A 26,204-nucleotide genomic window follows, 5' to 3' on the forward strand; every position below is an offset into this window, starting at 1 on the left:
ATTTAACTCATTGATGATACTGCTTACTCTTTCATCATACTCGTGCATTGATTCTCCTGCTTTCATTTTGATGTTATCAAACTTTTGAACAGCAACAGAAAGTTTATTTTCTTTGGTTTGATCATTTCCTTCGCACAGCTGGATCAGCTTTTCCCAAATTTCTTTGGCTGACTTACACATCTTTATTTTGCTGAAGGTTACTTTGTCCAGCGTTTTGTACAGAATGTCTTTAGCCACATTATCAAGATTTGTTTTTCTTTTATCTCCAGTTGCCCATTCATCTCTGGGCTTTTCTATTCTTTGTGGTGCCCCTTCTGTTATGGCAACTGCTGTATTTGTTTTTAGAATCTTCATGGGTCCATCAGTTATGACATACCACATGTCATCATCTTGTGCAGCTAAATGAGCCTGCATTCTGATTTTCCAATCATCAAATTCTTCTCTGGAGAACATAGGAATTTTGTTGAATGAAGTCATGCTAGCAAGTTTATAGATCAAAAGTATTCAAGAACAAGATTCAACCGCTCTGATACCACTTGATAGGATCGATTAACGTAACAAGAGTGTTTAGAAGGGGGGGTTGAATAAACACTCACAATTAAAACTGATCTTTTCGAGTTTTGAGTTCAGTTTGGTGAGAAACTGATTCTCGGAATCTTGCTGGTCAATGACAATCAGTTAAACTAAAGTAGTTGCGGAAATTAACTGACTGAAAGATAGAATACAAAACTGAAATAAAATACACAAGGATTGTTTCTGGATGTTCGGAGATTTCAATTACTCCTACGTCACCCCTTCTATCTCAAGGATAGGATTTCCACTAAAAGACTTTGATCGAATACAAGATCTGTACTGACCCACTTCAGTTTGGACTTATCACTGCCAAAAACTGAAACTCTTAGTATTACAAAATGTTCTCAGTGTGTAACTGATCTTAGCACTATCGAATTTAACGATTATTACGAAGTGCTAGTGAGCTCAAATTGTAGCCTTGACTGCTACGAATAAATCAAGTAAGGGTGAGCTAAGATTTTGACAGAGTAACAGTAAGCTTTGAATAGAGTGATCTGTGTCTTCGTTTTTCAGCTGTTCTTTTGTCATATTTATAAGCTTCCCATCCAACGGTAACTTGAGATATGTTTGAATCTTTGTATCCGTTGATTGCCACTTCATCATTCCTTGGGCGTTGTTTGCTTCATTTATTGTAATGCGGCGTCTTAATTGCTTTAGCCGAAATGCGTTGTTCTAGTCTGTATAGATTGAAGTGCGGCGTTTCATATTCAGTTGCAATCTTCTATGTCTCTTTGTCGGTTGAATGTTCTTACCCGAGACATATTTAGTTGAAGGAAGCATACGGCTGAATAGATCAACTGATCAGTTTTCTTTATTAGATCTGCTGATTTCACTTGTTAAGTCCAGTTGCTGAATATAATTGCGCGTATCAGTTGGTTGATCAGTTTGTCAAACTCCAGAATTTAGAGTTTGGTTTATATTTTGTCAAACGCCGGAATTTCGTTTCCAACACAAAACAAAAAGCTCAAATGAGCTAGAGACAAATCTTTGATTCATCACTTAAAAAATGAAATTTCAAAACAAACTGATTTGATTCAAGTTCGGAATAAGTCATCAGTCACGCTGACTGAAATGCAGAGTCTACATCAATCATCGGCACTAATTGATAAGCCAACTGATCCAGTAGAGATAGTTGATCGCTTTACAGATGTAAGTTTGGAGGATGACACTGAAGAAGAAGCTCATATCGATCGAAATATCCTTCAAACACCTGAACCAGAAGTGCTGGATCAGTCAGTTGAACAAGAAAGTGTTCCTGAAAATCAGTTGGTAGAACAAAATGATGATATTCAAATGCCAACTGAGACAACAACAACTGAAACTGAAGAGAACATTCAATTACCAACTGAAACAGTTGCTGAGATCGATACAAAAAATGCTGAATATAGATGGAAGAAATCACATCCACCAGAATTGGTGATAGGTAATCCATCTGATCCGGTAAGAACTCGGAATCAAATGTTTAATTTATTTATTCATTCAGCTTTTGTGTCCCAAATAGAACCAAAGAAAACTGATGAAGCTCTTGCTGATCCTGATTGGATAGATGCAATGAAAGAACAGCTTAATCAATTTACCCATAACAATGTCTGGAATTAGTTCCAAGACCAGTTTCTAAAACCATTATAGGTACAAAGTGGTATACAAAAACAAACTAAAAGAAGATGGTTCAGTTGTGCGCAATAAAGCTAGGCTTGTATCACAAGGATATAGACAAGAAGAATGAATTGATTAAGATGAAACATATGCACCAGTTGTAAGATTGGAAGCAATCAGAATGTTCCTTGCTTATAACTAATACAAAGATTTCAAATTCTATCAAATGGATGTCAAAAATGCATTCCTAACTGGTAAACTGCAGGAAGAAGTATATGTTGAACAACCACCAGGTTTTGTTAATCACTATCTTCCTAAATATGTCTATCATTTGAACAAAGCTTTTTACGGTCTTAAGCAAGCCCCTAGAGGTTGGTACGAGACCTTACCAAAATACCTAACTGGTCATGATTTCAATGTTGGAACAGTAGATAAAACACTGTTCAAATTCATTAAAAATGATAATATTTTTACTTGTGCAAATATACGTTGAAGATATTATTTTTGGGTCAACTGACCCAAAACTATGTGAGAAATTTACCAAGTTAATGCAGGAAAAATTCGAAATGAGTATGATGGGTGAACTGACATTCTTTCTTGGACTGCAAGTGAAGCAACTGGAGGCTGGTACTTTTATCAGTCAGACAAAATACACGAAAGAACTGCTTAAGAAATTTTGCATGGAGACATGTTCAGCTGCAAATACTCTCATGAGCTCATCAGTTAAATTAGATAAAGATGAAAGGGGAATATCAGTTGAGACGACACTCTACAGAGGGTTAATAGGTTCTTTATTATACCTAACTGCTAGTCGTCCTAATGTTGTATTTGATGTTTGCATGTGTGCTAGATTTCAAGATGATCCTAAGAAGTCGCATTATTTGGCTGCCAAATGTATTTTGAAATATCTTAAAGACACACAAAATGTGGGCTTATGGTATGCTAAAGACTCCGCTTTCAATTTAGTTTGATATTCAGATGTAGATTGTGCAGGATGTAAGCTTGATCGTAAAAGCACCAGTGGATCATGTCAGTTTTTAGGAGACAGACTGATCTCATATTTCAGCAAGAAGCAAACATCCATAACTACTTCCACAACTGAAGCAGAATATTTAGCTGCTGGAAGCTTCTACGCTCATCTTCTCTGAATTCAGCAACAACTAAAGGATTATGAAATCATTGTAGAGGAATCACAAATCTTCTGTGATAATACAAGCGCGATTGCGATTATATACAATCTAGTTCTTTACTCCAGGACTAAACACATTGATGTCAGACATCACTTCATGAGAGATCATGCTTTGAAGAAGGCAATAAAGATAGAGTATATTTCAACTGAACAACAAGCTGCTGACATCTTCACTAAGCCACTTCCCGAGACTAAGTTTTCTTACTTTCGAAATATTCTTGGTTTAATTGATTTGTCTTAATATTATGCGCTTTGTTATTTATTCTTGTTGATTATTCATGAGTTACCAGTTTATATGCATAAAATAACGAAGCAGTAAACGAAAGACAGCCATAAACATAATAAAATTTTATTTATAATAATTGTGGCGTACAAGGGAGATTTCTTTTTTTTATTGCGGACCTCCAGGAGGACAACCACATGGTTATTCCTCCAATAGAGGTCTTTAGGAAGTCCTCTGAGATAGAAATCTTTCTTAGAGTCTTCCGCTACTTGAAGAGCATCAGAAGGTAGACACCTTCTTCAGTGAAGATGTCTACATTATCTTCGCGTCGTCGATACTTTCTGATCGTTGCCACTCTTTTGGGAGTAGCAACAAGCTCTTCCTTGGAGAAAGACTGAAGGTCCTGGATTTTCATCTAGAACAACAGTATCTTCTCAAAGACATCGTCCTCCATTGTTATCTTTCTCACAGTGACGGCTGATTCCATGTACTCTGTTTCCAGATCCGGCTGCTTTGAACTTCCTACCTTGCCCATTGCTCTCTCCTCAACTTTTTAATCTACTAATACTTAGTGACTAACCTGGTTACTCTTATTTATAGCCAAGTTTCTAGGCATATGAAGAGACGCAATCATTATCCATGACGATTCATCTTCTGAGAATAAGATTTCTTTTATATTTACGCATTTATCATCACCATCGTTTCATTTTATAAAATAAAATTTCTTTTTTTATGCATTTATTTAGGGAGAAAGGTGATATTTAATTAATTAACTGATAAAACAATAGTCGGTTCGTCTTCAACTGAGCTGGTTCAGTTCTCAACTGATCACTCAGTTATTGACATAACTGATCTTATCCATAAGTTAATTAATTAAACAAAACTAAATATTCCATATTAAATGATGGTACTAATTTGATTACACATTTAATTATGTCTTTCGTTAAATATCAATTGAACACGTGGTCCAATGTAGTCCAAGTATTTTTGTTCACGATTTCACACAACGTACACACATTTTTAACTCAATTTATCTTGGACTGACACGTGTCCAAAAATTCGAACAGTCACCAACATAAGAAATGAACCCGCTTAATTTCAGTTTCTTACGAGCATTGTGATTTACTGAGCATATCAATTATCAAAGCTTTTTCTTACGCAGATTATCAAAACTACTCTGAAAATGGCAACTCCAGTTCCCGCTTACATGCTCAAAGCTATGGCTATTGACTTCGATTCAGTCCTTTCCGTTAAGGATGAATCCATTCAAAGAATTTTTCTGAAGTTGGAAGCTGCTCTCTTAAGGAAATTTCTTGGGTCATCCACTCAGGAAATTTATTCAAAATAAGTTCAAGATTTCTACAATAACAACTTCGTCTTTGCTGATGGCAAGATCACGACGACTGTCAACGGCACATTGCTAATTATTGACGAAGAATCGTTCAGCACACTCTTTCAACTGCCTTCAGACGGTCTTTCACACTTCTCTGAAGTAAAAGCAACAGACATTGAGGAAATGCAAATACTTTTGTCTACTGATGGGAAAAGATAAAGGTTTTTGATCCCAAGAAGGAGCTGAAGTATGTATATTAGTTGCTGGCGGACATAGTAGCAAAAGGTATTCTCGCCAAGGTAGGTTCTTTTGCTGCCCTCACCCTTGAAAATTTTCAAATCATGGTTGCTCTAGTAAATGGACGCAAGATGAACTGGTCAGCCATCATGTTCACCATTCTGAAAAACACGATCCAGTCATCCAAACAGTCCAAAGGGTATGCTGTGCAAATCAGTTACCTTTTTAAGCACAAAGGTTTGGTTGATGATTCAGCTGAAAAATCATCCAAATTCAAAGTCTTCACTGTGAAGAATGTTCAGCCACCCAAGACAAAGCTGGACATATCTCCCGAGCAGTTTCTAAAAATAAAAAAGGAGATTGAGACGTAGACAGCTCCCAAACAAATCAAGAAGACAAAGGGCTTGGCTAAACCAAAGAAAACAATAAAGACGAAATTGATTGTGAGAGAATCTGAAACTGAATCGGAGAAAAGCTCTTCTCTGAAAATCGTGAAAAAGCCAAGGACCTAGAAAAACAAACCAGCTGCTGCTGTCGAAGCCATCCTAGCTGAAAGACTTAAGCGAACTTGAGCTCAACAGCCTATCAAAGCCATACCAATCAGGGCCTTTCCAGTTGCTTTATCAACTGAATCTTTGTAACCTCCTCCAACTTGTCCATCCAAGAAAATTATCACTAAATCTAGTGGTAAAAATACACAAGTAGGAGTGAGTGCACCACTTATCACGATCACCGAATTTACTACTCTGCCTGCTCCCAGACCAAATGGAGTGGTGATACGTGAAAACGTGGATTCAACAACATCAGGGCTGAGCCTTACTCATGCCCTCACTGACCCGAAATGAAAGGGCAAGATAAATGAAGAGCCCCAACCAACCAACGCGATTCAGACTCATATTGATTTGATATGGCAAGAGGTAAATGAGTTTTTTGAATCAAAGCTGAAAGCTTACAATGAATGGGTCAGATTCAGGACTGAAGTGTTTGCCAAGCGATTGTAGAAGGAAAAAGTTTTGGATAAATTCATCGTTTTGGAAACAATAGTCCTCAAAGTAGTGAAAGCTGCTACGATTGCTCAGGCGCTGAAGAGGAAGACTTAATTCTTTGATCATATCCGTGCCAAAAGGATAGCTCAAATCATAGCTCAGCTACGCACAAACTTTGATCCTACCAGTCCAACTACCTTCAATGACAAAGCAGTTAATGACCAGTTGGACTAGGATCTTCTCACGTTGCAAATGAAGATCAAAGACTGAGAAATGAGTCAACAATTGATTATTCCATCAATTTCCCAGAGCTCATCCTCAGAAGAGCAGGCTGAACCATCAACTCATCAGCCAGAGTCATCCAAGGAAGAAGTTGCTAAAAAATCTGAGCAAGCAACAGATTCTTCTTCTAAAGATGCTTAACCATCCTCTTCTACTCCTCCATCTCCTCCAGCAGGTCTTCAACTTTACACCGAAGTTGAGTTGTCATTAGAAAATGTTGATGAAGTGATAAACAACATAAATGCATTAATAATTTGTACGAGTAAGTGAGCATTACACACTGGGTTCCAATAAACTAGCCTGGTTACCTCGTTTTGTCTTTATCCTAGCAATTCTAATCTCAGCTTGTCGGCAAAGGTTAATACGTCTTTCATACGAATTCATATTGTCATTTACTATAAAACGGTCATAGATATCCTGATTCAGCCCACTCAAAAACATGGAGTAGTTAGCTGTAGAATTCTCAATAACATGGGGAGCAAAGGATAAGAAGTCAGGGAATTGCCTCTGGAAATCCTGAATAGAATAATCGCTCTGCATTAGAGTCTGTAGCTCCGTCTCTTCTGCCTGTCAAAGAGCTTGAGAAGATTAGTGAATCAGAAAAACCTGGCGTACATGCTGTCATGGAACTACCCATACTGTTGAATCAAAGTAGTGACAAGGCTTTTCTCCACTTCCTGACATTCCCCCGAATCATGAAATCTGTGATCTTCGATCCATTTTCTCCTTGTCTTCATTCCCGAAGGCGTGAAAACATTGCTTCGTGCGTTTCAACCATACCTCGGTCACATCTTCACCTTCCTCGTCAGTAAAGGGCGGAGGTCCTATTTTCATGAAGTCTGTAACATTGACATGGTCATTATGTCTTCTCTCCCTATGTTAATGGCGGCGTTGCTCTCGGTGGCGCTCCTCATGGTAGTCTTGAATGATTTCATCCTCCTCGTGATGACAATGTCCAACATTTCCACGACTATTGCTCTCAGTGGTTTCCTCATCCCAACATCTGAAAGAAAACCAATGAAAATTTAATTTCCAAAATAATTTTCTATGTTCCCAAAATCTTTGCATGCTCTGATACCATCAAATGTAGTGCCCTTATCCGAGCGTCCCACAGAAACCATGACCAACAAGAAAATAACATTTAAATAAACATAAAAACATGAAAGTTCTAAAATAAATTCATAAAAACATCAACCCTTGACATCAAGCACAATTCCATACCCGTCGATATAAACATTCAGCTTTTCCTTAAAAATTTCTTTCATAAAAGTTTAGATGTGGATCAGAAACTCCTTACAATCATCGGTCATATTTGTTTGGTCAAACCATCATTGATCCAGGTTGGCAGAGATACTCTGATCCGAAGATCGACATCGAAAACTTATAATCAGTCAAGTTGATAGAGACACCCCAACCCAAAGACCGACATAAAAACCTGTAAAAATTCAAGTTGGTAGAAACATTCAGATCCATAAGTACCAAATCTATAGGTCGACATGCAAAACCCGTAATTAGTAATAACTTCACTACATATCATCAAAAATATCAAATTTTTGCTAAAAGTTTGCTTAGGTGGCAGCCGAGGATTTCCATCTCGAAAAAAAAAGTCTTCATGCATTTTAAAATAATCACCTACTTTTCTGCACGCATTCAATGCATCATGAGAAGGGAGTAACTTGACGTCTGGACAGGAGACAAGCTCGGCATTACGAGCGAGCCACAAGCACACCAGATACACACAGCACCTGCGCGCTCACAGCTCAAGCCCATGACCTTTTTGCTCGACCGCCCATCGAGCCACGCGATCACCCTCCTACACGAAAGCTGCGCCCTGCACGATCTTGTACATGTGCACCACTCCCTCACTCGGCAACACCCATGCACATTAGCAGAATACAAATAACTCACGCGCAAAAACATGTATCCATATAATTACATATGTATTCACACACTCCTATGTGGGTACAACAAGAAGGTGACAGAAACATTCATCAAACACGGACAGTGTTTCTTTAGAAAATCGTAGATCATCTCAATACATTTATATAAATACGAAATAATGAAAAGCAAAACAGGATTTCATCGATACGTCAAATGAACGGTTAAACGATCCTTGTTTTGCGTAGAGATTATTCAAAGATGACCCCAGTGCTTGGCAGATACCCGAATACGACCGGAAGTCAAAGAAACGATGAAAATCTCAGCCCCTTCTTGAACCCTAGCTGTCGAAAACCCTTCTGATCCTCTCTTCTTTTATTTTTTTTCCGATTTCCCTTCTCCTCTCTTCTTTAATGTTTTTCCGATTTTTAACGTGAAATAAGTCGGGAGAAAGGGTTTTCCTTTTAACTTTCAGATCATTTTTAAGGTTTATTCATAAATTTGTTTAGGTAGCTAGAAATAAATTATGTAAGTAAATCTGAAGAAAATTGGATGAATATTCATCTAAAGTTCAAAATTGCTCCAAATTAGATAGTTTTATTGGATACCAGTGAAGAATATTTATTTGAAGAAGTTCAATGAGAAACCAGTGTAAAATATACAATGGATCCACTGTGAATGTGTTAAATGTTACAAAGTTGGGAGAAATCTAGGGAGGGTCTAACTCCGACCAAGGTGGCAATAGCAGCTAGCGTTTACAAGGGAAACCACAAAAACGATTGGGGTTTTGAGGGTTTAGCCAGACAAAGTCGTGGTAGGTAACAAGTCCTCATTGTGGGCATTCTTTGTGGTAAACTCCTCTGCTAATACTCAGGCCTTCTTAGGGATGGATTGCATCATATTCTATCCAGGGTTCAAAGAGAGGGAAATTAAGATGCCATTGGTGAAAGATCAATTTTTTAATGTTTGCCTCATGTTCCCAAGATCCATCATCCAGCTCAGGGAAATCGGACTTTGGGTCTAGAATGAGATCGTGAATCCAGCCAACCTGGCCTAACTACTCGACCAGAAATTAAATATTTAAGAAATAGGGAAGGTGTGAAATTAACGACTAAAGAAATGGAGATTAACCAACCACGTACTCATCCACATGCAAGGATTGTGGGAGAAGTTGCTGACTGAAATCAGATAAAACACAAGAAACAACTAAAATCAAACACAAAAATTCAAGCAAATACTTGCAGATTTCGATCTTTATTTTCAGCTAGATAGAGTTCATACTTTAGTTTAACAATTTCAAGTTTCCAGATTTTCTAGCTTGTAAAAAATGTTTATTTTGATTCTTAGTAGCGTAACCATGTGCATGTGCTCATGTCATTTGAAGAATTTATTTTGTTTTTCCAAATTTTTTCTAGAAAGCATGTACGTTTTATTTGCGTTAAACCAAGGAGAATAATAGAACCAGCGATCGAATTGAGATCTATTTTTGGTTAATTTATAAGTTTGAATTGTTATTTCTTTCCACAAATTGTGTCAAAAGACACCTGGTACACCCGAAAAATTCACGGTAAACAATAGTGTGTGTGTGTCTATTGGTTTACACTACAAAAAATGTTAATAACACTCCGTGTGGTTAGTACCCATTATTTCTTAATAACACCTCTTGATTTGCAAAAAAAGAGTAGAAATAAAAAAAAGATCGAACAAAAATACATATTAGTTCAATGAAAATAGTTTTAATTTAATCTTGTGTTTTTCTCTATTTATGGACATTGAATAATTTATTTATAAAATCTTGAGTAAATAAGGATAAATAATAATAAACTTACTTTTGTCAAATTATATTACCAAAAAAAGTGGAGTGTACGTATATTTAAAATTGGAGTATAAATATCATTTCTCATATATATTTGAATATCATAATTTTTAAAATAAGCTTGTTTGGACACTATTTTGATTTGCGGGCGTGTTAGGTGAAAAAATGCACCAATTTGTGTAAAAACAATGAAAATTTAACTTCTAAGAATCACGATGATTATGGACACTAAATTTGAGCGTTCGTTATAGTCTTCTAAACAAATACAACGCCAAAACGAAAGAAAAGACAATATGACTTAATGAAATAAACTCCTAACATGATTGTGTATCAAAAAAATCGATAGTAAATTACCAAAAACATGAAAAATATAACAAAATAGTGCTAGAATATGTACGATGATGCTAAAATATGACTGAAAAAGCATGAAAAGCTTGACTAAATCTATGAGAATTCTGCATAGAGTTGCCTATAGTTTTTGCGATGTGTGTTGTGTGTCCTTTCTGTTTTGCCAACAACCTCCTTTTCTTCACTGCATGGTGCGGTTTCTTCCACTCTTCCCATGACTCACTATCTGCACATGTTTCTTTCCCACGATCTCCTCCCATTCTATACGTTGTTTGACCTACTAAAACAAATTTTGAATTAATGGGCTTCTTTTCTTATCTACTTCTTCCATTTATATATCTTCTTTGACTTAATTATTTTGGGCCTAACTAAAATATGCCCCCAACAAATGCCCTCTGCAAGCATTGGCCCACTGGGCCAAAATGCTTGCATATTCTCACAGTTCAAACTCATTCATTTGTAGCGGCTCGTGATTATTTTTCTGTGAGTTGGGGTTGTAGTGTTGGGCAGAGCACCCAAGTCCATCACTATTGGACTTCAAACTCCTCACCATTATCTCTTGGGCTTCTTCCATACACTCTTCATATTCAAAAACTCTCTAGCCTGCTTTCTTCTTCTTTCCTTCAACCTTTAGTTTCTCATCCTTGTCGTCAGATAACTCTTTTCTGTAGACTTTCCCACCCAAAGAGAGATTGGGTAGTTAATAAACTCAAAGTACTTATTGACCAAATTCTTCAGCCTGCGTTCCTCAAGGTATTCAAACTGGTCCTCTTTGAGATGGAGGGTAATCTCAGTACCCCTCCCCAGGTTTTCACAGGAAGCATATCTGGTAACAATGAATGAGCCACCAGCTTGGGACTCTCATACATATTGCTCATCATCGTTATGCTTAGTAGTTACAATAATCTTCTCAGCAACAAGTAAGCTGAGTAGAAACCAACACCAAGCTTAACTCCATTTATTCCACCAACCTTAAGTCCCCGTCGACCATGACCAGTATCGTCAATCTCTACCAGGTAATTGTTGAATCTTACGTTAGTTGTTCCAACCAAGAAGTCACTTTGCTCATCATTGTGCCTTAATGGTGTTTGTGAATTTTCCCAAACAAAAATACATTAAAATTTTGTTGTTGTCATTCTCGGCCAGACCGACGCCACAACCGCCGTGGCTTCCCGATTCACCACTGCCTCTATCAGAATCTGCTCGTCGTCTCCTTTCGTTGTTGCTTCTGGATTTTCCACTGGAATCCAATTGGGTTTTAGTTTTCCCTTCCCTGCAAGAGCGAACACTACTCTCTTCTTGAGCCATGGTTTTTCGACTACCACGGCCAAACAAGATTTCCCTTTGGTTGTTTCTGCTTCTTCTACAGCTATTGGTAATCTCTCTCCATTTTTCTTGAGTACAATGTGATGCTATTCGGTTCCCTGAAATTTCTTCTTGTCTTGATTGGAGTAGACTCTTTACTTCTTTTTGCTTTGTCTGATTAACCTTGAAGCACTTTGACTCTCCTAAAGAAACTTGAGGGAATGACGACTGGTTTTGCCACAATATTGATCACTGTCACGTTACTCTATGTTATTTCTACGTTGGTTCCTTGTGGATGTTTACATGCCACTGCCCTTTGTTTCTTTGCTAGTATCGAGTTTCTGTGGGGAGTTGGGTGGGTTTGTGCACCCCACCGATAAACAACTGATTCAAGCCATGTGTTGCTAACTCTCTGCTAGATCACTGGCTCCCTTGTTCAATGAACATGCATATGACCATGAATTGACAGCCAAGAGGTAACTTTAATATTTTCTTTGTGTGTTGCACATCACTTGGGTCACATTCCCCCTACCCAAGCAGCCATTTGCATGCATTGCACTTCAGTTGGACTCATTTTTCGCATACACGTCTACTTATAGTTCCTGCATGCGGTGGCTCCACTCTCTATCTGTTGACTGTTGGTTTGTCATTCTTATTTTTGGATGTTGTTGGGGAGTGGAGATGGGTTGAATGTGATGTTTGGTGTTGGTGGTTTATTCTGAATTAATCCAAACAACTCCCTTCTTACATTGTTTGTAATATAAATCGGCTTACCCAACTCCCCACACCTTATCATTTCTTTAATCGATTTCGTGATGAACCGGAAACATCCAATATGATAAAGTGGCATACTGGCGCCAACTTATTTAAATATTTTCATTATTGGAATGTAAAAGAAATATTTACATAAGTGGCCCTAAGGCCCACTTCACGTGGAGTCTTGAAACAAAGGACAAAATATGTACAATAGTGGCTAGTAAGCCTACTTTATCCATGATTTCTCATAACATTCAATAAAAGCATCAATAAAAATGTATGCACAAGTGGCTGTGGAGCCCACTTTCGCTACCATATTTCACAGTACTCAAGCAAGATAACCAAAAAGAAACATATGTTAAAATGGCCATACAATTCCCTGCTGAATAAAGGTTTATCTGCTCTCTTTACTCACTCCTTCAACAAGTTGATCATATCTTGCTTAATTCATTTTTCGAACAATGTGCTCACATATACCAGCTTAGGATCATCAAGCTTCCCTAAGTTAATCTCTTCTAACGGGTCTTGTACCTCATGTTGGCCATCTTCCAGTTGAGATGGCGCCATTAATAACTCGTCAACTTGAAGCTCATCTTCCTCATACTCTTCTTCGAACTCATCTTCATAAACCACTTCCGTCCCATGGTTATTCCATTGTTTCTCATTGCATGCTCTATCCAGAACCTACTGCACACAGACTTTCCACACTGAGGCTGCAGCCACATCTTTCCCCTTTTGGTTGTATTCAATCATCGATCTCCTTGGTCATTGGCTGAATCATCGGCCTAAATGGTCCGAGGACAGTAGATTTAAGTATCTGGTTCAACACTGAACTTGGGGTCAGGGACTACATGTAAATTGTACTCCATTTTCTATCCTCGTCACAGACTTTGATGGGCCCGAAATCTCCGTTATAGTATCTGGCCTCCAACCACTGTGTTGGCATGAGCTTGAAAAGGCTGTGAATCGGCTTCCACAATCTCCACATCATCTTCTTTCCAAAATAAAAAGAACTGGTGCATTGCTGATTTGCATGAATCCAATCTCTGCCTAACAAAGTTTGGAAGTTGGCAAATGAGTTCACAACGAAAAATGCACATATAGACGACATACTCTCCACAGTAACATCAGTTGGGAAAACCCCAATTGTCTGGGTGGTTTCCCCTGTAAATGCAGCAACATAAACTTCTGTGGGGATTAGTTCCTCTTCACTTTTGCCCAAAATTTTCAAGATCCTCACTGGCAAGACATTCACTACCGAGCCATTGTCGATTAACACTTTGGAAACTGTCTTGCCATTCACATGAGCCTTGATGTATAAAGGCCTTATGTGCTTAGTCATAGCGGTTGTTGGCTTTTCCAAAATCACCTGCTTAGGCTTGTAAGGGTGATCTTCTCTAATGATAACTCATGAACCTCCTTCGGGGATTTTGCTGCCAACCTTCACCTCTTCAACTGCTACTTCTGACATTGACTCCCTGCACTCTTCCTCGACAAGTTTAAACCTTTCTGGTAGTATCACCACTCTTGTGACACAATCCACTGAGATGTTGAACTTTCCTACACGGAAACTGTGTGTTTTCTTTTCTTGATTCTCATCATAACTCAACAAATCATTGTCTTCGTCTACCAACTTATCTTCAGTGGCAGACCTACCAAAGTTTGACCTACTTCCCACTTGTGATTTAACGACTGGCATATCACATATGGGTTCATTGTCCACCTTGGAAAGTTCTTCCATTTTTGCAGCGGCTCTTTCCCTCAACAGCCTTCTTTTCTGGGTTCGAGTGGGTGTCCTAGGGAATTTTTTATGTTGGACCACTCTCCATTCGTCGGTGAATTATTTTCTAGCAGGGCGTACAAATTTGGGTAGAACTTCCCTGACCTCTACGGTATTTCTCACCGGAGCTTCATTCACATGCCGAATTTTATCATGACAGAGTGACTTCTTCCTGATTTCTATCTTTCGTGGTTCGAATCCGTAAACGTTTATGTTATCCAAGTGTCTTTGGGGCTGACTGTGAGATGAATCCCTTCTGCACCATGGATTTCTATGCATTGGTCTCCCAAGGGAATGTTGGTTCCTCGGCCCAGAGACCGCAGATCCACCAACATTCCTGGGAAACCGCTGTTGAAATGGTCTTGATCGATCATCTCTATGTTTCCCAGAAGCCTCAAACATTTGGCCCTTTGGGATCAAACATTTCTTAATCTTTCTCTCAGTCACCGAATGGTGTCTTCCTCTCTTGTCATTCAAAAAATTTCTCAAATATGTGACGTTCACATTTACCGACGCCACAGGAGGAAATGGGTCATTGTCCACTGCCATGGACTCTTGCTTGTCAGGGAATTTCAAAATTCCTTTGTTGATTCTTTCATGCAGAACATTCTTGAAAGCTCAACACAATTTAGTGAAATGATTGTATGAGTTGTGATACTTACAGTATTTTCGACTTTTCATATCGTCTTTAGTAGGCATTTGATGATCGGGTGGAAAAGTGATGAACTTTTCTTTAACCAGAAAATCAAATATGTCATATGTTTTGGAAAAATCGAATGTATACTGCATGTCCTTGGGAAGTTGGGTGGTGCTCTTCTTCTCCGACTCTGTGGATTTTCTCTTGAGTAAAAAGACTATGCACGAGCCGTTGGATCGAATTTCGGCCAGCACAATCTCTTCCACCTCCTGGTAATAAGAGCTCATTTTTGCTTTCTTCTTAGACAACTCCTCTGTCAATAGTTCCTCGTACTCCCCAACCTTTGCTGCAAGTTCAAAAAAATCTCTGAATTCCATACCTTGAAACTTCTTCCGCAGCTCAAAGTCTAGCCTTTTTTTTTTACTATTTTGACAAACTCAGTCTCTGGCAGAAACACCTTGCACATGTTCTTTGTTTTCTTGAACCTATCAATGAACATATTAGTTGTTTCTCCTTTTTCTGAGACATCCTCGACAAATCAGTGATGCAGACCTCAGGCTCAGTTCGGTAAAACTGAGTATGGAACTTCTTCTCCATATCTTGCCAACTTAAGATTGAGTTTTGGGGAAGTGCGGCATACCACAAAAATGTTGTACTAGTAAGGGTATTTGGAAACAATCTCAACTTCAAACTAATAAAGTTTTCCAAGTTCGCTAGCTCCCCACACCTTATAGTGAACCTAGCAATGTGCTCAAGGCTAGATTAACTATCTTCTCTAGAAAATAGGCTGAAATCTGGCACCTTGTAACCTCTGGAAAATTGATTGTTGACATCTATGTGGTTGGGGTATGGCTTATGAAACTCTGGGAGGCCAATTTGTCTCAAGGCCGATCCATACATTTCTTGCACAGTTCTCTCACCATATCAGGATCGATCATTGCTGTATTTCTGTTGGGGAGCGGATGGTGGTAATAGTTTGTCCCCCGAGTCTGAGCCCTTATACTTTAACCAGCATTCCATCCTTGGAAACTTCCATCAACTCCCTGATAACCCAAGTGTGGTATATCATCATACATTCATAGTTGATACAAAGGATTAGTAATCGCATAGACTTGGTTGACAGGTTGTTTCCAACTCCATGCCCCATTTGTACGTGGATATGGCCGAACGCTTCCACCTAAAGTTTCCTCCCTTTATGTGGTGGTGTGTATCTTCCTTCCTGTTGGTTTGGGATTGCGAACTCTGGGCGGCGAGGATCGTCGGCGTTTGAATGTCCCGCTCCCTGGTCGAGTTCATATAATTGATTACTCCCCTGATGAGCCTCTTTGATAGTGGTATTTTTATCCCCTCGGACAGACTGATTCGGTTTACTCAAAAAGATCTTCAAACAGTCAGACATTGCCTTAGGTAATGTCTGTGAAATTTTCTTAATCTTTATGGCCGTCGATTCTTCCATCAGCCTGTTTGAAACTTGATTGTATGTAGTTGAAACATGCAGATCTATTTCTTCAGCCTGTGGTTCAACAACAGGTTGTTCAGGCTGTGGTACCAGAGTTCCCTCTTGATTAGCCAAGGACTCCTAACTTTCCTAATTAACGTTTTCTTTCCTCCTTGGTGGCATATGGTTCCACTAGGCGTGCCAAAAATTTTTTGCACAATATTTTGAATTGCGGGCATGTCAGGTGCAAAAATACACCAATTTGTGTAAAAACAATGAAAATCTAACTTCTAAGATTCACGACGATTATGGACACTAAATTTGACCGTTCATTATAGTCTCCTAAACAAATACAACGCCAAAACGAAAGAAAAGACAATAGAACTTGATAAAATAAACTCCTAACAAGATTGTGTATCAACGAATCAGTAGAAAATTATCAAAAACATGAAAAATATAAAAAAAAATAGTGCTAGAATATGTACGATGATACTAAAATATGATTGGAAAAGCATGAAAAAGCTTGACTAAATCTATGAAAACTCTGCAGGGAGTTGCCTTGAGTTTTTGCGATGTGTTTTGTGTGTCCTCTCTGTTCTGCCAACTGCTTCCTTTTCTTCACTGCGTGGTACGGTTTCTTCCACTTTTCCCATTACTCACTATCTGCACATGTTCCTTTCCCACGATCTCCTTCCATTCTGCACATTGTTTGACCTGCTCAAACAAACTTTGAGTTAATGGGCTCCTTATCTGATCTGCTTCTTCCATTTATCTTCTTAGGCTTAATTAAATTTTGGGCCTAATTAAAATATGTCCCCAACACTTTTTAAATAATTATCATAATTAATATTAAAAAATAATATTTTAAAATATAATATCTAATTTTTTACACAAATTTATTTAACACTAACTAAAAATATTATTAAAAATAACTAGTCTATGCACACGTATACGAAGAAAAACTACTTTAAAGACATTAATTTTTTTGACAAAAGTGAGGTGTCAAGACCCCAATGCCCTATGATATTTGGTTAAAATCCAACTTGCATGAACATCTAGATTAGATTTAGTTTAGATAGACCCTTCCACGTTGTACATAAAAAAAAAATTTACTACTTTAAATAAATTATTCAGGGGATATATTAAGTTTGCCTTAGTTAAATAAAATCATATTATTTATTAATGTAAAATAAAAATTTATAACCGTAAAAAAGTTATAGTAAATTGAAATAAATGTTTCGTAAAAAAATTAAAATAAATTTAAAAAATATTTACAAACTAATATCAAACATATTTCGATATGTTGTTCACCAATCGTGTATATTTCTGTACCCATTGTTGAAGTCGTACTCATCTAGTAGACATGATGAAACATATCAAAATTGTACATCCACTATGTGAGTATCACATCAGCAGTGGACACATAAATTACATGATTGATGGACAATATATTAAAATTATATGCATAACTAATTTTAGTAGTGGACACATAAATAACACGATTGATTGACNAAACTGGACCAAATCAAAAGTACAAAAGGTAACTCAAGGGTAAAATTAATGGCTCCACTCCACTATTTCTCCCTGCCAACGGCTAGTTAAAATCTACGTGAAGCCCCAAATACCGATCCCAACCGTTCATTAATAATGAATCCAACGGATTCTATTCAAAACTTGGAATATGACCGTTAAAAAGGGAAGCGTCTCTTCATCATTCCAACTTTTTATACGATTCACTCTCCGCATAAACCTCACCTTCTTCATCACTTCTTTCAAATAAAAGAAAAAAAGAGACAAGAATCACTCAGAAGAAGAGGGATTTCAATATTACATAGTGGCGATCAAAAACCAAGAAGAAGGAGAGACACAAAATAGTCGTCTCCAGGTGTTTTTGTCCACGGTTTGGGCTAGTGTGGGTGGAGTTTTTGGCGGTCAAAGAAACAATAATTCTGAAGAATTTGGACGGGGAGAAGTAGATTTAGAGATGGCTTCAAAAGCTGTTGTCCCAGAGCAACCGATAGGTAAATCTGAGGATTACGTATGTGTAAACGTTTTTAAGCTTTGTTTTGTAGTTAATATAATCTTTTATTCTGCACGATCATGAATTCTGTTGTTTTGTGGTTGTGATGAGTTTTATTGATTACTGTTTGTGGATTTCTATTGGGATGATCTTGAAGGGCAGATTTATATTCTGTGTGGATTTTAGTTTCATTTTCTGGATATTTTCATGTAGTAGTTCCAATGTTTCTGTTAATTTTTTTTACCGGTTTTTTATTCTCTATTTTTTAATGCATTCCATTCTTCGAATAGTTTTCTGTGGTTCTCTTTGTTGTTTGGGACTTTATAAAGATAAGATGGATTCCTCTTCCCTCCTTGATTTGGATTAGGAGCAGCAAAGCAAAAGAATGGACAAGCCGAAGGAAAAAACCGGCGTGTTCTCAGAGATATTGGAAATTTAGCGATTGCTCCAGCTGTTGAGGGGAAGCCCCAAAATCAAATCACTCGTCCTGTAACAAGGTCCTCAAATTATTCACATATGCACACACTGAATGATTCCTTGGTTCTGTGCAAGTTATATAAAACTTGAGAAATTGATTCTTTTCTTTTTCTTTGAATTTTCAGGAGTTTTGGAGCACAGCTGTTGGAAAATGCACAGGCTGCAGCAGAAAAATACAACAGCAAGGTAGAATGGCATCTTCTTGGTTTAGTTTATAGTTTCTTTTTCTTGAATCTTGAATATTGTAACCATGTATTAAGAATTGCCATTCTGCAGAAACCTGTGGCGCTGAAGGAATGTGCTGCAAAAGCCTCTATAGTAACTGCGAAGGAAACGGTCAAGCCAAAGAAAGAAGCTGTAGTTATCATTAGTTCTGATGAAGAAGAAATCTGCAAAAGCAAAAAGAAAGTGAAGGAAGGATCATCAAAGAATCCTACCAAAACTCTTACTGCAATTCTTACTGCTAGAAGCAAGGTTCATAGATTTGATTATTTACAATGTTATCAAGAATTTAATGTTCTCTCTTAACCATATTTACTTCAATCCTCTGTATCTGACGGTTTTACAGGATGTTTGTGGACTCGACAAGAAACCAAAGGATCTTATAGTAGATATTGATGCAGCAGATGTGGAAAATGAATTGGCGGCTGTCGAGTATATTGAGGATATCTATAGTTTTTACAAGCTCACAGAGGTGCTTTTTTATTCACAAATCCTCTCTGATATATGGAGCCAAGATTTGGATTTAGAGAGCTATGGATTTAAGATTCTATGATTAATAATTGCATAGTTTAGAAATTGCGAATCAAAGTTGGCATCATTAGCACATATTCAAGTATTTTCTTCATGTTCCTTGTTTGTACATCTCACATTTACTGTTTTTCAATTAGGGAGAGGCTCGAGTTCATGATTACATGGATTCACAGCCAGAAATCAACTCTAAGATGAGAGCCATTCTTGTAGATTGGCTAATTGAAGTCCACAAGAAGTTTGACTTGATGCCTGAAAGTCTCTATTTGACAATCAACATAGTTGATCGATTCCTATCGGTAAAAACTGTTCCAAGGAGGGAACTGCAGTTGGTTGGCATTAGCTCAATGCTCATTGCTTGCAAGTATGAGGAGATATGGGCACCAGAGGTAGTTATTATTATAAATAAAATAAGAACATCCAATCTTTATTATTTCTCACAAAATGGAAGAAAAAGTTATGCTTATTTTTCTTGATCTTTTTTTATAGGTTAGTGACTTTATAGCCTTATCAGACAATACATACGTCAGAGAACAAGTTCTTCTGATGGAGAAAGCAATTCTTGGAAAACTTGAGTGGTATCTAACTGTTCCAACTCCATATGTTTTCTTGGTTCGATACATAAAAGCTTCGGTTCCATCTGATCAAGAGGTAAAATATAATGTACATCAAATTTCTAAACCTTTTTATTAAGTTCAAAATACACAATTGAATTCCTGTTTCTGGGTGTCTCAGCTGGAGAACATGGCGTTTTTCTTAGCCGAACTTGGTTTAATGAACTACGCCACAATCATACCGTACTGCACTTCAATGATTTCTGCATCTGCAGTGTATGCAGCACGCTGCACTCTTAACAAGAGTCCCCTTTGGACCCCAACTCTGAAGCACCATACTGGCTATTCGGAAGATCAGCTATTGTAAATGAATTTTACGATTTTTTTTCATGTTGTTACATATCAGAAGATACCCTCAAATTTCTTTGAACTTGTTTAATATTTTGCCATAGGGAATGCGCGAAGCTTTTGGCCAGCTTCCATTCTGGTGTGGTAGAAAATAAGCTCAAGGCAGTTGCTCGAAAGTACTCAATCCCAGAGAGGAGTGCTGTAGCCATGCTTCCTGCAGCAAAGGGACTTCTCTCAGCTTAAGACTACATCAGCAAAGTAACTATTTTTGGGTTGTGTTTCGGTAGAAAGATCATTTCTGGAATGATCTGTGCCTCTTGTGTGGATTGTCAATTATTATTACTACTTTGTCAGGATTTAACTGTTTTTCTCAGGTTATTATAATCACTTGCTGTCCATTTGGATTCAGCATTAGTTATGTCAGCACTAACTTGTGTGTTCTGATCACTTGCTGTCCAACTTGTAATGTTAAATTCATAAAATCAGACAACACGACGACCTGGTCTACCAGTCTCTGCTCCGTTATATCCACGTCACTCCACCTCTCCAACAATTCCTTGATTCTTGTAATTTCATCCTGAACGACAGCTGTTGTGATTATCTATGCACCTCCAAGTTCATCGGACCACTAATGAAATTTACCAAAAATAAACATAACAAAGGAACTGAGTCATCAGTACTGAATACAGAATGAATGGTGAGTCACTATATGTCACGCCCCGAAACTCGGGATTTGACACCGGCGTCGTTTAACAATCACACAACTGAAACGACCAGCCTCGTAGCATAGTATACACCGAAAACCAGTTTATTAATCATAAATCTCAAAAAAAAACAACCGTCTTTACAACTGAAATAAAATAAACTTGCGGAAACGTCTAACATAAAATTTTAAATTTGCTAAAACTCGAAAATCCCTACTACCAAAATCTCGAAAATTAAATTAAATCACCAGCCCCAAAACTGTTCAGATTCTTCTTCCTCTACCTGTTCTTCGGATTTATCTGGGAAAGGTTGTAAGGGGTGAGTATTTTGGGAATACTCAGTAAATGGGGGAATTATCGAACACCACATAACAAATTCCATATTTTCGAAAATAACATATATTGATAGCATGCTTTTCATAATTTTAACACTGCAATTTTTCACCTTTCATGGTTTACTGACGTCAGTCCCTAAGTTTTAATCCTCTAAGGGGGCGAGGCCGTAAAACAGTTCTATCCCACTGTTAAGGGCCATATGTTGGAATTCCACCCATTTTCAGGGAATCCTCACAGTGTTCTCACAAAAACGTAACAAGATTTTAAAAAAAAACGTAGACGGTGTTCGACCGCAATTTTTTTTCTTTAAAAAGAAAAACACATAACCCAAAAATTTAAACTTTAAAATTTGCCCACTTACCTTAAATTCTTGATGCAAAAATTACGTGAATAATTAGGGTTGCTTGCACAGGAATTTCGAAAATTCCTCTTCAACGGCTGGACGGCGGCAGCGCTTCGCTGTGCTCGAAAATTCCTATGGAGACTAGAGGAGAATTTTCGAAAATTTGCTGTATTCTAAGGTGTGATTTTCGAAAACTAGGGCCCTTCTATTTATAGGAGTTGGCTGCTATCGTGATAGTGCGTTTGAACTGTGAATCAAATCTAAAATCTTGATATATCCGTGATCTAGGTAGATATTCGAAATCTCCTTCTTTTTTTCCACCTAATTTTCGAAAATCTCATGGTGTATATTGTTAGATTTCGAATTCTAGGTATTTTATTATCTCTTATTTGATCTTTTATCCCGGTATCTCAATATCAACCTAAATCTTAGACATTTATCTGCTTATTTTCAAAATTCCTTCTTTAATTCCTTAGATTGAGATAAATTTATTCCTACCAAAATTTCAAGTTTAAAAATAGATAATATTATCTTAATCTCGAGCTTTATAATTCTGTACACGATAAAATTATCTACACAATTATCTACACAACTTAGATAACCTTAAAACAAATCTTATATTCTGAATGATTTAAATATTAATATCCAAGATTACACCATCAAATTATTAACCTGATATTAAACTGATATGATCACGATATTACAAAATCCCGGGTTTTACATCCCTCCCTCCTTATGGGAAGTTTCGTCCTCGAAACTTGGGTTGGCTTGGTCTATGAAGAGGTACGGGTATTGGTCCCTCATCCTTTCTTCTAGCTCCCATGTGGCTTCTCTTTCCGTGTGGTTAGACCATTGCACCTTGACGTAAGGAATGATTCGTCGTCTTAGTACTTGATCCTTGGTGTCCACAATTCTAATGGGAACTTCTTCGTATTTCAGCCCTTCTCCCAAGTTACTTTCGATCATGAGTGGTTCTGCTTCCAACACGTGACTTGGGTCCGAGATGTATTTCCGTAGTTGAGACACGTGGAACACGTTGTGTATTCTAGACATGTTTGGTGGCAGTGCCAATCTGTATGCTAGCGTGCCCACTTTTTCCAAAATTTCAAAGGGTCCCACATAACGAGGGTTCAGCATCCTAGCTTTACTGAATCGGACCACTCCTTTCATAGGCGAGACTTTTACGTAGGCCTTCTCGCCAATATTGAATTCCACTGGCCTTCTTTTCAGGTCTGCCCAACTCTTTTGTCGATCTTGAGCTGCCTTGAGTTTCTCTCGGACTACTGTAACCTTGTCTATTGTTGTCTGTATGAGTTCGGGTCCTACTATTGCTTTTTCTCCCACTTCATCCCAATATAATGGTGATCGGCATTTCCTCCCATACAGGGCTCCATATGGAGCCATCCCAATACTGCTGTGATAGCTGTTATTATAAGCAAACTCGATTAATGGCAGGTGATTGCTCCAATTGCTACTGAATTCTAGAGCGCAGGCTCGCAGCATATCTTCCAAAGTTTGAATGGTCCTCTCGGTTTGGCCATCGGTTTGTGGATGATAGGCCGTACTAAGTGTCACTTTTGTTCCCATGGCTCCTTGGAAGCTCTTCCAAAATCGTGAGACGAATCTTGGGTCTCTGTCAGACAGGATGCTCACTGGTACTCCATGAAGTCGTACAATATTATCCATATACAGTGTAGCCAACTTGTCCAGATTGTAGTTCATACAGACGGTAGGAAGTGTGCGGATTTTGTAAGCCTATCTACGATTACCCATATTCCGTCCTGCCCTTGCCTTGACTTTGGTAACCCTACCACAAAGTCCATAGAGATATGCTCCCATTTCCACTCTGGTATCTCCAAAGGTTGCAATAATCCTCCAGGTCGCTGGTGCTCTGCTTTGACCTGTTGACACACTTGGCATTTAGCGACAAATTCTGCCACGTCTCATTTCATTCCATTCCACCAAAAATTGCTCTTGAGATCTCTGTACATTTTTGTACTCCCTGGATGGACTGAAAATTTGGACTTGTGTGCTTCTGACAGTATTTCTTGGCGAAGGTTATTGCTGTATGGTACACACAGTCGTCCTTTCATCCATAAGACTCCTCCGTCATCAATTTGTAGATCTTGAGACTTCCCAATTTCAACCTGTCCCTTGAGTTTCGTTAGCTCAGGATCTCGGTCCTGGTTTAACTTTACAGTCTCTTGCAGACATGGCCTCGCGGAGAGTGAGGCCATGGTGATCTTGCTCTCATTTTTCCGACTCAGAGCATCGGCCACCTTGTTTGCTTTACCCGGGTGGTAACTGATAGTCAGATCGTAATCCTTCAGAAGTTCGATCCACCGTCTTTGCCTCATGTTAAGTTCCTTTTGGGTGAATAGGTATTTGAGGCTCTGGTGATCTGTGAAAATTTCGCACTTGGCGCCATAGAGATAGTGTCTCCATATTTTTAAGGCAAACACAACTGCTGCTAGCTCCAGATCATGCGTAGGGTAGTTTTGCTCGTGCTGTTTCAACTGCCTCGATGCGTAGGCGATCACTCTTCCCTCTTGCATGAGCACGCATCCCAGACCTTCCTTGGATGCGTCACTGTAGATGGTGAATTCTTTATCTTCTGTGGGTAAGATTAGTACTGGCGTGGATGCGAGCTTTTCTTTTAATGTCTGAAAACTTTTCTCGCAACCTTCGTCCCAGACGAACTTGGAATTCTTCTGAGTGAGTTTCGTCAGTGGTATGGCGATCGAAGAAAAACCTTCGACGAACTTCCTGTAATAACCTGCTAGTCCAAGAAAGCTCCTGATGTCGGTGGCGTTCTTAGGTTTCGGCCACTCTGTAATTGCCTCGACTTTCCTGGGATCCACTGATACTCCTGCTTCAGAGATTACGTGTCCTAAGAAGGATACACTCTTTAGCCAGAACTCACATTTCTTAAACTTAGCATAGAGCTCCTTTTCTCTCAAAGTCTGAAGTGCAATGCGCAGATGCTCTTCGTGATCTCGCTCGTTGGAAGAGTAGACGAGAATGTCGTCAATAAATACTACTATGAACTGATCCAGGAATGGTTTGAAAACTCTGTTCATTAGGTCCATGAAGGCTGCAGGTGCGTTGGTCAGCCCGAAAGGCATCACTGTGAACTCATAATGTCCATATCTTGTCCGAAAAGCTGTTTTGTGGATATCTTCCGCCCTGACCTTCAGTTGGTGGTATCCCGTCCTCAGATCCAGTTTCGAAAAGACTGCGGCTCCTTTAAGCTGATCAAATAGGTCGTCAATCCTCGGGAGGGGGTACTTGTTCTTGACAGTGATCTTGTTTAGTTCTCTATAGTCGATGCACAACCTCATACTCCCATCTTTCTTCTTTACAAAAAGTACTGGTGCTCCCCATGGGGAAACACTAGGTCGAATTTGCTTTTTGTCCAGCAATTCTTGGAGTTGCTCTTTTAGCTCCTTGAGTTCAGCTGGCGCCATCCTGTAAGGTGCTTTAGAAATTGGAGCTGCACCAGGAACTAGATTGATTTCGAACTCCACTTCGCGGTCCGGGACTATCCCTGGGAGTTCTTCTGGAAAAACATCCGGGAACTCACATACTATTGGGATGTCTTCTATTTTTAGTTCGGCTTCTCCTTGCACTTCGCTAACCATTGCTAGGTAGATATCTTCTCCGGATTTCATTGCATTCCATGCTTGGGAAGCGGAAAGGAGTGATTTCCGTCCCTTGGATTTACCATGATACACGATCTCCTCCTGATTTGGGGTTCGGAGTTTAACTCTTTTCCCTTTACAGTCCACTATTGCATTGTTTTTGGCTAACCAATCCATTCCTAGAATGATGTCAAAGTCGGCCATGACTATTTGGAGTAAGTCTGTGCTGAATTTCTGATTACCGATACTGATCAAACAGTCTCTGTGGATCTCGTGAGTTTCGATGGCCTTATTTGTAGGTGTGGCTATTCTAAAAAGTTCGGCTAATAATTCGGGCTTAAGTCCTAGTTTCTTAGCGAGTCTCTTAGATACAAATGAATGCGTGGCACCACAATCAAATAACGCATAAGCAGGCACTTTTTGAATAAGAATGGTACCTGACACAACTTCAGTGGCGTCGTCGGCCTCTTCTTGAGTCATAGCAAAGACTCTGGCATTAGGCTTGCCTTCTTTTGGCTTGTTGGGGTTAGCTCCTGTATTTGGCCCTGTTCCCTTGTTGGGCCCGGCTGCTTGGTTGGCGGCAGTAGGACATTCGGCAATTCGGTGTCCCGCTTTCCCACATCCGAAGCATACTCCACTGTTTCTTCGGCATTC

At 38.6% G+C, this 26,204-nt stretch overlaps 2 protein-coding genes across 3 annotated transcripts in view; one reads left to right on the forward strand and one right to left on the reverse strand.

Moving 5' to 3' along the window:
- Nucleotides 1-18,110: 18,110 nt before the first annotated feature.
- On the forward strand, nucleotides 18,111-20,949 carry LOC140980355 (G2/mitotic-specific cyclin S13-7-like). Of its 2 annotated transcripts, none has more exons than XM_073446132.1 (9): nucleotides 18,111-18,398; nucleotides 18,771-18,894; nucleotides 19,000-19,060; nucleotides 19,151-19,348; nucleotides 19,443-19,568; nucleotides 19,765-20,013; nucleotides 20,114-20,275; nucleotides 20,360-20,541; nucleotides 20,631-20,949. In XM_073446132.1, the coding sequence occupies exons 1-9, from the start codon at nucleotides 18,362-18,364 to the stop codon at nucleotides 20,767-20,769; spliced, it is 1,278 nt and encodes a 425-aa protein (XP_073302233.1). In that variant the 5' UTR covers nucleotides 18,111-18,361; the 3' UTR covers nucleotides 20,770-20,949. The 2 variants fall into 2 exon arrangements, with proteins under 2 accessions (XP_073302233.1, XP_073302232.1); XM_073446131.1 differs by having other exon boundaries at nucleotides 18,112-18,398; nucleotides 18,765-18,894.
- A 178-nt stretch (nucleotides 20,950-21,127) lies between these two features.
- LOC140981553 (uncharacterized) overlaps nucleotides 21,128-26,204 on the reverse strand; it is a 6,647-nt gene continuing 1,570 nt past the window's right edge. The window contains exons 2-5 of the mRNA XM_073447986.1: nucleotides 24,328-26,193; nucleotides 23,989-24,213; nucleotides 22,801-23,332; nucleotides 21,128-21,154 (exon numbers count right to left, since the gene is read on the reverse strand). Of these exons, the coding sequence (XP_073304087.1) occupies nucleotides 21,128-21,154; nucleotides 22,801-23,332; nucleotides 23,989-24,213; nucleotides 24,328-26,193 (2,650 nt within the window). The remainder of the gene's footprint in view (nucleotides 21,155-22,800; nucleotides 23,333-23,988; nucleotides 24,214-24,327; nucleotides 26,194-26,204) is intronic.

This window comes from Primulina huaijiensis, chromosome 7, assembly GCF_012295235.1.
Source record: "Primulina huaijiensis isolate GDHJ02 chromosome 7, ASM1229523v2, whole genome shotgun sequence".
NCBI classification, from domain to species: Eukaryota; Viridiplantae; Streptophyta; class Magnoliopsida; order Lamiales; family Gesneriaceae; genus Primulina; species Primulina huaijiensis.